Source organism: Lampris incognitus, chromosome 16, assembly GCF_029633865.1.
Source record: "Lampris incognitus isolate fLamInc1 chromosome 16, fLamInc1.hap2, whole genome shotgun sequence".
Lineage (NCBI taxonomy): Eukaryota > Metazoa > Chordata > Actinopteri > Lampriformes > Lampridae > Lampris > Lampris incognitus.
In genome coordinates this window covers 26903257-26920099 of record NC_079226.1, presented here as the reverse complement: position 1 = coordinate 26920099, position 16843 = coordinate 26903257, and the positions used below count along the sequence as shown (strand labels likewise).

The 16843-nt window shown below is 45.7% G+C and overlaps 1 protein-coding gene across 1 annotated transcript; it reads right to left on the bottom strand.

Annotated features, from left to right (window-relative positions):
• Window positions 1-709: 709 nt before the first annotated feature.
• Window positions 710-4829, bottom strand: LOC130126415 (B2 bradykinin receptor-like). Its single transcript, XM_056295922.1, has 2 exons — window positions 4574-4829; window positions 710-2160 (listed from the first exon to the last, which is right to left on the bottom strand). Exons 1-2 carry the CDS (start codon window positions 4591-4593, stop codon window positions 1119-1121), a joined length of 1062 nt encoding a protein of 353 aa, XP_056151897.1. The 5' UTR covers window positions 4594-4829; the 3' UTR covers window positions 710-1118.
• Between the last annotated feature and the right edge of the window lie 12014 nt (window positions 4830-16843).

Sequence of the window (16843 nt, the reverse complement as noted above, 5' to 3'; positions counted from 1 at the left end):
ACACACACACACACACACACACACACACACACACACACACACACACACACAACTGCCCAGTATAGAAAACAACTAATTCATGTGCAAGAGCACATTCTTGATATGAAAACACAGCATGGGTACGGTAGAGAGAGAAAATTAAATGAGACAGGGAGTTGCTCCATTTGTAGTTGGCATAATATTTACCCTTTTAAGTTTACTTTTCTCTGCCTGAATTGTGTAAACACAACATCCATTGCACGTTGTCCGTCTTGGGAGAGAGATCCCTCCTCTGTTGCTCTTGACTTGACTTGAATGTTTTTTTTTTGTTGTTTTTTTTGTTCCACAACAATTTCCTACCCCCGCCCAATGGTAAGGTCTGACTCTCGACAATGATTTCCTGTTTGGCGTGGTAAGCCTTCATTTTGGGGACAAATGGGAGTGTGCTCGAACCACAGTCTGCAGTGACTCAATGTCTGGCCAGTAAATGTCCATGGTGGAAGGATGCATAATAAGAAAACTGCTTTACATGCAGTCCACACAAAGGAACACAACGTTTTGTCACCACTGGAAACTCTCTAAAAGAGTCTTGGTTTTCAGCCATATGAACAGACGTTGACTCAGATATGCCAGAAAACAGTTAGTTTGCCATTGTCTGGGGCTCTCTTCATTTCTGATTTTCAGACAACGTAATATTCAACACAACAGGATTCAATAAGACAAACAAGCGTACTATTTGTGCTTTTATTTCCAGGATAATATTCTGAAGTAAACAAAAGTGTTTTGTGGTATTATATACATTTTGAGTAATAATCTTGTACTGGATAGGTAAATGCTATTTACATTAACAACTTTACATAAAATGCAGGGCACTACACAGTTCAGTTTTAAACATTGTAAAGGGGGGAGTTGCCTCCTGAAAGCTAGACAGCGTAAAATGACTTGAGCGACAGATTTGAGCAAAGGATTTTGCCCCATTCTTCATGCTTAGGGCTATCTCCAAATCAGAAATTAAATTGGGCTTATAATTTAGTTGATACAAACCATTGCAATGAAAAACTTGTTCTGTTGGTTATCATCAGACATCATCTAAAGGAGCTGTTGCAGGAGTGATTTTTGTTTGTCAATACTGTAATTGCTCATGCCAGGGTCTTGAGTGTAGAGGAAATCTGCGAGCGTGTAAACCCAGTGACACTTGAACTCCTCCTGCCATGCTGCTCGAACAGTTCCCTCACCTTTTTGCGGAAGTTTTTCCCCACAATTACGTAGAGGATGGGGTTGAGTACACTATTAAAGAAGGCCAGGTAGCTGAAGATCTGGTGACAGATGTCAATGACATCACTGATGTCGCACCCTATCAGTAAGTCTGCTCTTACAAGCACATCCAGGGTGGTAAACAGGTGAAAGGGCACCCAGCAGATCAGGAAGGCTAGAAGCACCGCAAGCACCAGCAGGGTTGCCCTTCTCTCTGTGTTTTCAGCATTGAACCGTTCTACTGCTTGGTTCTTCAGGGCCCTGATGATATTAAAGGTGCAGTAAGAGATAATGGACACGGGAACGACGAAGCTTAGGAAGACCAACATCCCATCACAGCTTAGTTCTACAACAGTATTTGGGTAGTTAAGGTAGCAGGCAGTAACATTCAATTTTGGGAAGTACTTCACATCCCTGAAGATGAGGGTAGGAACTCCCAGAAGAAGGCCAAAGCCCCACACCAGTAGACAGCCCAGTTTGGCAAATTTCGGCCTACGCATTCTCCCATGGGACATGGTGTGTACCAGCGCCACATAGCGATCTAAACTGACCAGTACCAGGAAGTAGATACTGGAGTAAGCATTCATTTTGATGCCCAGGTTGACTAGTCGGCATAACAGTAGGCCAAAGGGCCATTCAAATCCATTGGCTACATTGGCAGCCCAGAAAGGCAAACAGGACACCAGGAGAAGGTCAGCAGCTGCCAGGTTGCCCAGGTAGATCTCTGCCACTGTGCAGGCTTTCTTGTGGATGCAGAAAACCAACAGGACAAACACATTTCCCAGAATTCCCAGCACACAGATGGTCAGTATGTAGGCAGGCTGCATGGTTTGGAGGGAATTCCAAACATCATTATGAGGACACTCACTGTAATTGATGCTTTTTTGGTCCCCATAGACAGCTGTGGTGGTGAGATCCACCAGAGAGCTGTGGGAAGATATTGATAGGTAAATAAAACTCTGAAGAAAGAATATGTTCAGTTCTTATTTTCTGAGCTTTATCAGTTGGCACCACTGACAAACAACAAGTTACAGTAAGAAGAACACCGGAAACTACTTCAACAATCTTTATCAATGCTGATCACATAATTTTTTTGAGTTAAACAATTCACACATAATTGTTGATAAATATGACATCTGTACACAAGTGACTTTCATGTTATGCCCAACCTTGACTGGGGAAAACGAAAGGGAAATTTCACCGATAATTATATGTTTGTGCAATCAGTACTGATGAGTGATGTAGTGGACTGAGGCAATAAAGTCCTCACTGTGTACTACTATATTGACTGAGAAATCAGTGTTCTTTCCCACAGCTCCTCCACATACCAGAATGCATTGCTGCACGCTAGCTTCTGTAATGTCAACTATAAAATCCTCTGCACTAGTGTTGTGGGACGTCATTTACACCGTCTGAAATGTTGCTTAGTCACGAGAACGAGGATGTGTGTGTTTTTATATTTTTCGTTTGTTTTTTTTCTCTTTTTTTGCGGGGGGTTTTAACAGCGTATTAGAGTATTAGAAACCCTGCTAGGCTTAGTTTTTCCAGCCACCAAATGACGTCATTATACATCACTTACTTGGTGGGTGGAAAAAAAACTTTCACTACTGCAGCAGAGATGCAGGAACAACTGCTGGCTTGTTTTTTTCATGTGCTATCCCTGTCGCAGATAGGCAGGGTAAGGTTGAAAATCGGCGAATTTTCCATTTAACTTAAGATAAAGGGGTTCATTGCTCATTGGATAAACGACTTAAGGTACAGGATCTATACACTAACCACAATTCTGCTACATTAGCTAAGCATGTTACAGCTCGGTTATTATAAAAATTGCACAAAAAGATTCGCCTTACAAATCCTTCAAGCTACAATTCTGAAGATTAACACCCCCCCCTTCTTCTCCCCAATTGTATGCGGCCAATTACCCCACCCTTCCGAGCTGTCCCGGTTGCTGCTCCACCCCCTCTGCCGATCCGGGGAGGGCTGCAGACTACCACATGCCTCCTCCGATACATGTGGAGTCGCCAGCCGCTTCTTTTCTTTTCACCTGACAGTGAGGCGTGTCACCAGGGGGACGTAGCGCGTGGGAGGATCACGCTATTCCCCCCAGTTCCCCTCCCCTTGAACAGGTGCCCCGACCGACCAGAGGAGGCGCTAGTGCAGCGACCAGGCGACGAAGACACCTATCCACACCCTGCTTCCCACCAGCAGACACGGCCAGTTATGTTTGTATGGACGCCTGACCAAGCCGGACGTAACACAGGGATTCGAACCGGCGATCCCCGTGTTGGTAGGCAACAGAATAGCCCGCCACGCCACCCGGACACAAGATTATCACTTTTGTTGAATTTACCTATGGCGACTCTGGTGGTTTAACCTGAGTTTTGTGTGTTGATGCTGAATTATCCATTGATAAAAGTGTTGGGTGTGACTTGGTCTGCCGTATCTGCTCGTTAGTCGCAGCAAATGTGATTCATCTTTAAACTCACAGCGACCTGCCTGCTTCCTCCTTCTGTATTTGAATACAGTGGTGACGATGTAAAACGGATGTGAGCCATGCAGTTTTTTTGTTTTTTTTTTTCCTGTGGCTGTGTGGCTGTTCATGAGGCAGCTGCGGTCAATTATCCGGCAGTGTGTTTGCAACCATGTGGTAGGTAGCCTGTGTGTCTGCTAGCCAGCCGTTGAGCTCTTAATATGAGCGTGCATCTTTTATGCACACGATGTGCTCTGTCATTCATATACGATTTTCACCAGCGAGTTTCTTCCTTTTGGAGCTGACAACTGATCCGTGTTTAAATCCGAACAAAAGGTCCTATAAGTGAGCAAATAGAGGCAGATTTACAAGGGGTCAAATGTCATTAAGCTACAGGGGATGTGGTCCGTTGTGACCCAGAGAAAATACTTGAACCAAAAACATCGAAAGGTGTAATGAATAATGTCCATCTTTCCACCATATCTCTAGACCTAGTGAGAGGATTTCAGTGCCCCCCATGGTGAACAATCTTACATGGCACACCTTCAACATGTATTGTATCTGTGGTTGGATTCAGTATCACCATATTTATCAGTTGCAACATCCAGCTCTGACGCACTCTGTATAGCATGCATGCTACTCTCTCCTGAAAATTGTATCTCAATGTGCGTACAAATGCATGGAAACCTAAACCTAAACTACGAGTGTAGTATGGGAAAGACAGCACTAATAATTAACAAACATATGTACAAGTTATCGAGCTGATGTGGATTGTGATTGTTTTGCATATATTTTTTTTGTTTTTGCAATAAAGTTGCATCCCAAAACACACAAGAGTGAAACACAAAACAAATAAGAGAACTAAATTACCTTGTTGGCTGGGTTGTCATTTTGAGTATAAATCGAGATGAACAGCGTCCCGTCCAGATGCTTGGCTAAAGCCTCCCAGTTCACACAGCCCCACTAGGCTCCTTCTGCTCACTCTTTTAAAGGGCAGACGACTTCAAGTGATGTCACTCAAAAATTCGATCCAGCGAAATTATGTTTATAACATCTGTCTCCGTTTCTCATTTTCCCCTGATCCATCCTTCCTCTGTCCCTCCTTCCTTCCCGTCTCTCTCTCTCTCTCTCTCTCTCTCTCTCTCTCTCTCTCTCTCTCTCTCTCTCTCTCTCTCTCTCTCTCTCTCTCTCTCTCTCTCTCTCTCTCTCTCTCTCTCTCTCATTTCTCAGTAAAAGAGGTGTCATACATAGATCAGATTTCAACTTCAATTTTTTTCTGGTCTGAGACACAGAGTCCACCCAGCCTAATGGGTCTCCAATATGTACGTGTCTGGACGTCTCCTTCTCTTACTTACTGTGGTGGTTTCATATAATTTTGCACCAAGGACAGCTTCCTTTATTTGAGTTTCGAGAGAGGTGAAAGTTAGCGATCACAGCAACGTGCTAGTGCCCTCAAACTACCCGTTTACTTTCACATTGACGGGTAGATCATTGCTGAGACCTCAGGGTTGTGTTGGGGCGTTTCATCTGTTGAAGTTCTCTTTCCTTTTTAGTGGTTTTATTTTATTTTTCTATTTTATTTTTTTTAACATCCAAGGATGCCTGAGATTTGTAAAAACAATCTGCAGACTTCCCTTTACTGAGGAAGTTACTCAACCAAGACATAAAGGAGAAACAAACTCGTGTTTTTAATCGAGGGCGTTTGGGGAGAGACAAAAGAAGGAAACGTATGAATTTGATCAAGTGTTGGCTTGTGGGTACACAAATACGTGTTCTGTCCTGTCCTGCAAAACGAACGGTACAGGTTTTCCCTGGAATGTCAACAGATCGGAGATTTATAGCATTGTGTAATTTGTGATACTGGGCTATACAAATAAAATTGACTTGACTTTGCTCATTGCAACATTGGCCCCATCATTCTAAGAAACAATGGAGCTCATGTGTTGGTAGGCTTTCACACAGCGCAGCCAAGGGGGGAAGCTATTATCAAGACTGCAGTGATTAGAAGTGATAAAAGGCTTAAATGAGCTCACTGTGGGGTGTGAAACCTGATATCTGCATTGCCTGTGTTTGTTTTCCATCCATTCATTATCCAAGCCGCTTATCTTGCTCTCGGGGTTGCAGGGATGCTGAAGCCTATATCCCAGCAGTCACTGGGCGGCAGGCGGGGCTTCACCCTGGACCGGCTGCCAGGCCATCACGGGGCTGTGTTTATTGTGCCCTATTCATATGATGAGTCTGCAGTAGATGCTGTAGGTAGACGATCCGTATACCCTAGACGATCCGTATACCCCGGGAGTCGGAAAGGGTTCTTCCAGCTGTTCTGATCCGTTATTCCCACCTATATGCTTATTTAGGTGTCTTAATTATAAATGATTAGGCACACCGTTATTACACAATGCCTAACGTGGCTTGCTTTATTCCACCGTATTGCAAGACCCCCCGAATAATATTCCTCCCGCTTCTCCCCACATCAACAGGTGACGTCACATACATACGGGTGCCCTTACATGCCAAACCGGTACATGACACCAGCCTACTTTGAACGGTTGTTGTCTGTGTTTAAACTGTCACGTTGGCGGCAAAGTGGTAGTAGTGGTAGTAGTAGTAGTAGTAGTAGTAGTAGTAGTAGTAGTAGTAGTAGTAGTAGTAGTGATGAGAACTACAGTGCCCAGCATGCTGTGTACGTAAGAGGAGGGGCACGCAACTATGTGTTTTAGCGCGGTTCTGTACTGGGGCATTCTGGGGATTGTCCGGGTCGGGGATTGGAAGCAGATGGCTGAATAAAGCACGTTATTAATCGCGACTGCCTTGCCTGTCGTTTATGCACATGACAGTAGTAGTAGTAGTAGTAGTAGTAGTAGCCAACGGCACATTAATAGTATAATACTAATAATAACAATCGTGTAATGCTATTAATAACGCTAACCCTAACTCTAAGGGTATACGGATCGTCTACTCTAGGGTATACCGATCGTCTACCTACAGATGCATTACTGTGGGGGCCGAAGCGGACTGTGTTGTGGGACTACTTTATTGTTCGCATTAATACAGTGGCCTATAAATGCTATGTTGCCGCTAGAGGGCATTCAGTGTAGTGACAGCGCATCTGAGTGTAGTGTACTCATGTACCAGTCGTCCTCTGTTAAACCTGTAAACTTATATCTTGCCTCCTCGTGATACTGCAGCCTACTATACATGGTGTCAGAAGTCTACGTACCCATAGCCACAGAAGACAATCGGACGAAATGGCGAAATTCTCACCGCCAGAAAACTTTGATTTCACTCACCCAGAACAATGGCCGGAGTGGCGCCAACGCTTCCAACGTTACAGGACTGCAACGGAGCTCCATAAGAAAGAAGGGGAGGCACAAGTCAGTACGTTGCTATATTCGCTGGGCAAAGAGGCTGAACAAGTCTACAAGACGTTCACGTTCGGAGCGGATGAAAAGGAAGATGATTATGAAACGGTGTTACAGAAACTAGAAAATTATTTTGTGCCCAAAGTCAATGTTATTCACCAACGCGCCAAGTTTCACCAGCAGATGCAAAGGCAGGGTGAGTCTGCAGAAGAGTATATTAGGAGTTTGCATGAGCTGGCATCCACATGTTCATTCGCAGCTGTAAAGGAGGAGAATATCCGAGACAGACTGGTCGTAGGGATATTAGACAGAGAGCTGTCAGAGAAATTGCAGTTGGTGCCGGATTGGACTCTAAACAAAGCAGTCGAGCTAGTGAGGCAGTCAGAGCAAGTGAAGAGTCATGTTAGCGAGCAAGGAGCTGCAGCTAACTGTAGCACACAGCTAGACGAAGTGGCTAGCAGCAGATACACACCCCGTGGTGGTGAGAGAGGGAGAACAGCAGGCTACGACAGGACTGGACAAAGAAGAGCTACAAATGCACAAGGAACAAGAGGTAACACAAATGGATACAAGTGTAACAGATGTGGCAGACCTCATGGAAAAGCAGACTTTTGTCCTGCCAGAAATGTAGACTGTAGAACCTGTAGAAAGATAGGCCATTATGCTGCAGTATGTCTCACCCGTATGGTCAATTTAGTCACTACGCCGCAAGAGGAGGTAGAAGTGAGACATTTTCTAGGAGAGATAAACCAAACAGCTGACTCAGACAAAGCATGGACTGTGAAGCTGCCAATAAAAGGGACTAATGTAAACTTTAAAATAGACATGGGAGCTGACGCGACTGTCATATCTGAAAGCACCTTTCAAAGCCTAAAACACAAACCCCAACTGCAGAATACTACGACCAACCTAGTGAGCCCAGGAGGCAAACTGATGTGTGTAGGGCAGTTCACAGTCACAACCAGAGTAAAAGGCCGCCAGTTTATGTTTACAGTATATGTGATAACAGGGTCAAATGTTTACAATCTGCTAGGCAGGAACGTAGCAGTCGCCATGGGCTTAGTGAAGAGTAGAGGAGCTCAGTAGTGCTTGCCCACCCCAGATAGGTCTCTTGAAGATAGAGCCAATCAAGATAAGCCTGAAAGAAGATGCTGAGCCGTATAGTGTCAATACGTCTCGGCGTGTCTCGGTACACATGCTTCCTAAAGTGAAAAAGGAGCTGGACAGGATGGTTAAAAGTGGCGTGATAGAGGAGATCCAAGAGCCAACACCTTGGTGTGCAGCCATGGTTCCTGTCCCAAAGAAGAACGGAGAGGTGAGAATCTGTGTTGACCTCGAGCAACTTAACAAGGTGGTTAAAAGAGAGAAGTACGTCCTACCTACCATGGACGACATTCTTCCAAAGCTAGCCAATGCACAGGTGTTCTCACTCTTAGATGCAGCCAGTGGCTTCTGGCAACTGCCACTAGATGAAGAAAGCGCCAAGCTCACTACTTTCATCACACCGTTTGGAAGGTACTTTTTCCATCGGGTCCCATTCGGTATTACTAGTGCTCTAGAAATATTCCAACGAGAAATGTCAAAGGTCCTGCAGTACCAGGAAGGCCTCGTCGTCTTCATGGATGACATCCTGGTATATGCAAACATGCCAGAGGAACACGAGCAAAGACTTCAGAACACACTCCAGATGCTCGAAGAGGCAGGATTACAGCTCAACAACGAGAAATGTCTCCTGCGCCAGACACAGCTCCGCTACCTAGGACACATCGTAGACAAGGATGGGGTCCACCCAGACACAGCGAAGGTCGAGGCCATCACACAGCTGGAGCCACCAAGGAACACCACAGAACTCAGACAGGTGCTAGGGATGGTCCACTACCTGGGCAGGTACCTTCCACATCTATCGGAAGTGACAAAACCACTCAACGACCTACTGAGAGGTGACACGGCATGGGTCTGGATTGCAGTACAAGACAAGGCCTTCAGAAAGGTGAAGCTGCTCATCTCAGAAGCACCAGTGTTAGCCTTCTGTGATACCACCAAGCCCACAATAGTCAGTGCTGATGCTAGTAGCCACGGCCTGGGGGGGGGGGGTTACTACAGGATCACGATGGACAGTTAAAGCCAGTAGCATATTGCTCACAAACCCTCACGGACACAGAGGTGCGCTATGCACAAATAGAAAAGGAATGTTTGGCAGCTGTGTGGGCATGTGAAAAGTTCTCTAGGTTCCTCTATGGCCCCCTTTCTCAAAATATGGGCCGGGGACCGGCACCGGGCCACGAAGGAATCCCTGCTGGGCCGCCACAAAATAACTGTCTATATATTTTTTCTTTTAATTTTAATAAATAACTGTATTCAATTCAATGGGTCTGTGAATGTTCTCATTCATCCAGGTCATGGTTATCCAAAGGAGTTGAATCAAGTGCAACTGGACTTGGTATACACTACCGTTCAAAAGTTTGGGATCACATTGAAATGTCCATATTTTTGAAGGAAAAGCACTGTACTGTTCAATGAAGATAACTTTAAACTAGTCTTAACTTTAAAGAAATACACTCTATACATTGCTAATGTGGTAAATGACTATTCTAGCTGCAAATGTCTGGTTTTTGGTGCAATATCTACATAGGTGTATAGAGGCCCATTTCAAGCAACTATCACTCCAGTGTTCTAATGGTACAATGTGTTTGCTCATTGGCTCAGAAGGCTAATTGATGATTAGAAAACCCTTGTGCAATCATGTTCACACATCTGAAAACAGTTTAGCTCGTTACAGAAGCTACAAAACTGACCTTCCTTTGAGCAGATTGAGTTTCTGGAGCATCACATTTGTGGGGTCAATTAAACGCTCAAAATGGCCAGAAAAAGAGAACTTTCATCTGAAACTCGACAGTCTATTCTTGTTCTTAGAAATGAAGGCTATTCCATGCGAGAAATTGCTAAGAAATTGAAGATTTCCTACACCGGTGTGTACTACTCCCTTCAGAGGACAGCACAAACAGGCTCTAACCAGAGTAGAAAAAGAAGTGGGAGGCCGCGTTGCACAACTGAGCAAGAAGATAAGTACATTAGAGTCTCTAGTTTGAGAAACAGACGCCTCACAGGTCCCCAACTGGCATCTTCATTAAATAGTACCCGCAAAACACCAGTGTCAACATCTACAGTGAAGAGGCGGCTGCGGGATTCTGGGCTTCAGGGCAGAGTGGCAAAGAAAAAGCCATATCTGAGACTGACCAATAAAAGAAAAAGATTAAGATGGGCAAAAGAACACAGACATTGGACAGAGGAAGACTGGAAAAAAGTGTTGTGGACGGATGAATCCAAGTTTGAGGTGTTTGGATCACAAAGAAGAACGTTTGTGAGACGCAGAACAAATGAAAAGATGCTGGAAGAATGCCTGACGCCATCTGTTAAGCATGGTGGAGGTAATGTGATGGTCTGGGGTTGCTTTGGTGCTGGTAAGGTGGGAGATTTGTACAGGGTAAAAGGGATTCTGAATAAGGAAGGCTATCACTCCATTTTGCAACGCCATGCCATACCCAGTGGACAGCGCTTGATTGGAGCCAATTTCATCCTACAACAGGACAATGACCCTAAACACACCTCCAAATTGTGCAAGAACTATTTAGAGCAGAAGCAGGCAGCTGGTATTCTATCGGTAATGGAGTGGCCAGCGCAGTCACCAGATCTGAACCCCATTGAGCTGTGGATGGAGCAGCTTGACCGTATGGTACGCAAGAAGTGCCCATCCAACCAATCCAACTTGTGGGAGCTGCTTCTGGAAGCGTGGGGTGCAATTTCTCCAGATTACCTCAACAAATTAACAGCTAGAATGCCAAAGGTCTGCAATGCTGTAATTGCTGCAAATGGAGGATTCTTTGACGAAAGCAAAGTGTGATGTAAAAAAATCTTATTTCAAATACAAATCATTATTTCTAACCTTGTCAATGTCTTGACTCTATTTTCTATTCATTTCACAACATATGATGGTGAATAAGTGTGACTTTTCATGGAAAACACAAAATTGTTTGGGTGATCCCAAACTTTTGAACGGTAGTGTATATCCGTGAAGACGTTTCGCCTCTCATCCAAGAGGCTTCCTCAGTTCGTGCCTTTCTGACTAGACCAAGCTAGTCTGACTGGCTGGTGATGAGACTCAGTTATTTATCCTCTAGGAGTCGTTGTCAGAGCTATAGATGTCCATGGCTCTTTGTGTTCCGATGTTTACCAACGCCCGTCGCTAACAGAGCCATAGGTATTCGTGGCTCTTCATCTCTACCCAGGAGACACAAGAAGCCTAGCCTCTAAGAACAACAGTCGGTCACTAACGGCTCCAACGACTCTCATGACCACTGAACAATGAAGTCGAAATCAACACCCCCAACGACCGTCGCTGCTAAACAAATGCAAATCAATAGCTTCGATAACGACGGGCGCGGCCATGACATCGGTACACAAAAGAGCCACGCATATCTATGGCTCTGTTAGCGACGGGACATTTTTCAGACGAATGACAAAATCGCTGCATTTCCGTCTGGAAAACTCGAGTTGGCAAGGGAGTTTATGATATGTTCCCATTATTTTCTTCTCTGGCTGATGAAAGTGGGGCGGATTTGAGTCCCATGCGCAAACTCATGGGAGAACACCTGAGCCAGACTTTGCTCAAATTTGAGGAATACTTCCCATCACAATCTGACGCACGCACCGGAAATCAATGGATGCGTGATCCGTTCACCGCTGCCGAGACCGGCACATTATCTGCCACTCTCGAGGAGGACACACTTGTGGAGCTGTCGTGTGACGGAGGGCTGCGCTCTCGTTTCAATACTATGCTGCTTTCAGAATCCTGGCTGGCCTGCCGAGGAGAACACCCGCAACTCAGTGAGACGGCAGTGAAAATGTTGCTCCCCTTTCATTCCACCTGTCTGTGCGAGTCCGGCTTCTCAATTCTTGCTGCGACAAAACCAACATACAGGAATAGACTGGCTTCTGAAAACACCATGCGTGTTTCCCTCTCCTCCTTTCCCCCTCGGTTTGACCTACTGGTTTCAAGAAGACAGGCGCACCCATCTCATTAGGTGAGCACATGAATCAGACATTGATTATATTATGTTTTTTTAAGACTAATTTGATTTATATTGTTCCTCTTATTCTGTCTCTCCCTGTACCCTCTCTCTCTCACACACATGCGCACAGCTTTTTATTAAATAGCCTATTGATTTGGTCACCTGACAGCAAAATGATTTGAGGGAATGTCAGTCATGTGTGAATGTGTTTGTCTAATTTATTTCGTTTTTAAAGCTAATTAGTACCTGTCATTTACTGCAGGGAAAGATGAGGTCCAACAGAGAGACAGCCAACTCAGCCAACAGAGAGACAGACAACAGAGAGACAGACCACTCAGCCAACAGAGAGACAGACAACTCAGCCAACAGAGAGACAGGCAACTCAGCCAATAGACAGACAGACATCAGCCGACAGACAGATAACTCAGCCAATAGACAGACAACTCACCCAACAACAGACAACAGACAGACAGACAACAGAGACTTTCAAATAGACATGATGTGGCGCGGACAAGAGAGACAGACACAATTCTATAAATATGGCCTACATTTAAATGATTAAAATGTTTTATATAATAAAATACATTGAATAAAAAAATTAGTATTTTTTTCCCCGCAAAAATAACGTAAGCGGTCCCCAGAGGTTGAGGGCCATGGATTACTGGTCCCCGGGACTAAAAAGTTTGATAAAGGCTGCTCTATGGTTTAGATAGCTTTACCCTTCACACAGACCATAAACCACTCGTACCACTGTTCAACAACAAAGACCTTGATTCAGTGCCGTTACGCTGTCAGAGGCTACTTATGAGGATGATGCGGTTCAATCCAATGGCAGAGTATGTTCCAGGCAAGCTGCTGGTTGTTGCTGATACTCTCTCCAGACATCCAAGACCGGCAGTCACCCAAGAGATCGCAGAGCTCATCAGCGACATCGGGGCACTTGAGGAGGCAGTCCACACTGCATGGCCCATATCACCCACAAAGCTAGACATGGTCAAAGAGCAGACCGAGCAAGATGAGGAACTACAGATGGTGAAGCAGTACATGTGTGCTGGGTGGCCCAGACATGCAGCAGACATCCACCAGGTAAAGCCATACTACACCGCACAACAGCACCTCTCTTACTCCCAAGACCTGTTGTTACACGGAGAAAGAATAGTCGTACCGCGAGCTATGCGCAGAGAAATACTGCAGCGCATTCATGATGGCCGCCAGGGCATTGTTAAATGCAGGGAGCGTGCCCGACAAAGTGTCTGGTGGCCTGGGATAGGGAAAGATATTGAGAACATGGTCAGTAGTGGAAGACACTGTCAAGAGTCAAGGCCAAGTCAAAGGAGAGAACCTCTCATGACAACTCCATTACCAAACCGCCCATGGGAGAGGGTAGCTACGGACATCTGTGAGGTAGACAAGAAACATTACTTGGTAGTTGTAGATTACTTTTCCAGATATATAGAAATAGCCTACCTACAGACCCTGTCAAGGGAGACTACCAGAGCACGCTTAAAGAACGTGTTTTCACGCTGGGGATGCCCTGATGTTCTTGTAACAGATAACGGCCCACAGTTCACTGGACAAGCCTTTGACCAGTTTGCTACTGACTTTGATTTCCAGCACATCACCTCGAGTCCCCACTATGCTCAATCCAATGGAGAAGCAGAAAGGGCGGTGCAGACAGGGAAAAAGATCCTGAAACAGCCTGACCTCTTCACAGCTCTGATGAGCTACAGAGCAACACCACTTCAAGCCACTGGAGTGAGCCCAGCACAACTCATGCTGGGCAGGCAAATCAAGACAACAGTCCCCATACTCAAGTCAAACCTACAGCCGGCATGGCCAGACTTCGAGCAGGTGAGACAAGCCGATGAAAGGGCAAAACAAAGCTACAGACGTAACTACAATAGGAGAAACAATGTCAAAGACTTACCAATACATCATCCGGGTGCCAGGGTGGCTGTAAAGCTGGACAATGAGCAGGGATGGGTGAGAAATACAACAGTCATACGACAATGTGACACACCTAGGTCTTACCTTGTACAGACGGAGAGAGGGGTCCTTCGCCGAAACCGACGTCACCTGAAACCAATCACTAGCACTGCCGCGCTTCCACCTGAAGAAGGACAACCTGAAAGCGATGTACCACACCCACCTGCTGCCAACGACAACGTGCCAGACCTACCTGCTTCCCACGAGGATCTGCCTGCTGCAGCAGAGGTACCACAAGCCCAAGAGAAAATGACATCTCGTGGCCGAGTTGTTAGACCCCCAGAAAGATTTAAAGACTTTGTTCCAGAATAGTACACAGTATGCAAAGAGTGGCAGAATAATCCACTGCAACTGTGCTGGTGACTGGCAGTCTACCCAGATCATCTTAAAGTAGGACTAATTCTTGTTTAATGACTTGTTGATGTTCAGTTTGGAAATGCAATCATTTTGAAATGTTTCCTAAGTTAACTTTAACAAAAGGTTTCCTTATAATATGTTCATACAGAAAGCACTGTCTCAAAGACTCAAAAGGAAAGGAGATGTGTTGTGGGACTACTTTATTGTTCGCATTAATACAGTGGCCTATAAATGCTATGTTGCCGCTAGAGGGCATTCAGTGTAGTGACAGCGCATCTGATTGTAGTGTACTCATGTACCAGTCGTCCTCTATTACAGTGTTTCTCAACCCTGTCCTCAAGGACTCCCTATCCTGCATATTTTCTTTGCATCCCTGAATAGGTACCTGTTTGTAGTTATTCAACCAATCAGCAATGAATTTTGTCAGATGTTGCACACCTTGCATAATTAAGTGCTGCGAGATGATTGGTCGAGTAAGTACAAGCAGGGCTACCTATGCAGGGTTACAATGAAAATCTGCAGGATAGGGGCTCCTTGAGGACTGGGTTGAGAAACACTGCTCTATTAAACCTGTAAACGTATATCTTGCCTCCTCGTGATACTGCAACCTACTATACACGGACCACCTTGAAATTGTGTGGCAGGGCGTCCGGGTAGTGTAGCGGTCTATTCTGTTGCCTACCAACACGGGGGTTGCCGGTTCGAATCCTCGTGTTACCTCCGGTTTGGTCGGGCGTCCCTACAGATACAATTGGCCGTGTCTGTGGGTGGGAAGCCGGATGTGGGTATGTGTCCTGGTCGCTGCACTAGCGCCGCCTCCAGTCGGTCGGGGCGCCTGTTGACGGGGGGGGCAGGAATTGGGGGGGAATAGCGTGATCCTCCCACGCGCTACGTCCCTCTGGCGAAACTCCTCACTGTCAGGTGAAAAGAAGCGGTTGGCGACTCCACATGCATCGGAGGAGGCATGTAGTCTGCAGCCCTCTCTGGATCGGCTGAGGGGGGTGGAGCAGCGTCCGGGACGGCTCGGAAGAGTGGGATAATTGGCCGGATACAATTGGGGAGAAAAAGGGGGAAACATCCGAAAGAAAAGAAATTGTGTTGCAATTCTATTCCAAATTCCCTGCATCATTTTACTAGGATTAAAGTCGAGCTTAACTGAAGCGTGCTTCTTACTACCAGTGAAAGTTTATGGACGCTGGGGAACGTTCTCAGTTTTACGACTGACTCATTCATGGAGGCAGAACCTCCAGCTCACATAAACCCGTTTCGATACCTCAGGTGGACTTAACGTCAGTGGCCCCTGTTTATGGAAGGGACATCCTGTCAAAATTGATATCATAATTGAAACAATAAGATGAAAATGTGAACCTCCCTTTGTCTTTTCTTTTATGCGTGTAAAGACCCTGCCAAGATGAAAAATGAAATGAAACGACTCCATTTGCATTTTAATTTTCCACTAAAACACGGGTTGTGACAGATATGAAAATAAAATTAAAACACCCTTTTGTCCTGCCATTTTCCTCTTCATCTCAGTATTTCACCGTCATAATTAGGATGAAATGAACCCAGCCACTAAGGATGCACAAGCCAGTGCATCCTTAGTGCCGGTCCCAAGCCCGGACAAATGGGGAGGGTTGCGTCAGGAACGGATCATAAATAAGACTTACATACCGGATCGGTCGAGGCCCGGGTTACCAACGACTGCCACCGGTACTGTTAACCAGCAGGGTGTCGGTGGAAACTATGCTACTGCTGGGCGAAGGAGAAGGAGAGGGGGAAAGCATGTCCAGAGGCAGCTAGAGAGGAGGAAGGGTAGGCATGTGGAGGTGAGAGTTGGAACTTTGAATGTTGGCACTATGACTGGTAAAGGGAGAGAGCTGGCTGACATGATGGAAAGAAGAAAGGTAGGCATACTGTGTGTGCAAGAGACCAGGTGGAAGGAGAGTAAGGCCAGGAGTATCGGAGGTGGGTTCAAACTCTTCTACAATGGTGTGAATGGGAGGAGTAATGGGGTAGGGGTAATTCTGAAGGAAGAGTATGTCAAGAGCGTGCTGGAGGTGAAGAGAGTGTCAGACAGAGTGATGAGTATGAAGCTGGAAATTGAAGGTTTATTGCTGAATGTTATCAGCGCATATGCCCCGCAAGTTGGGTGTGAGATGGATGAAAAAGAAGAATTCTGGAGTGAGTTGGACGACATGGTGGAGAGGGTACCCAAGGAGGAGAGAGTGGTGATTGGAGCCGACTTCAATGGACATGTTGGTGAAGGGAACAGAGGTGATGAGGAGGTGATGGGAAGGTATGGAGTGAAGAAGAGAAATGTGGAAGGACAGATGGTGGTCGATTTTGTGAAAAGGATGGAAATGGCT

Bases quoted from the DNA above. Each gene is read 5' to 3' on its own strand.
- LOC130126415 (XM_056295922.1), bottom strand. From the start codon at position 4,593: ATGACAACCCAGCCAACAAG. The intron at 2,161-4,573 runs GTAATTTAGTTC...ATCTTCCCACAG, and splicing joins ATGACAACCCAGCCAACAAG to CTCTCTGGTGGATCTCACCA.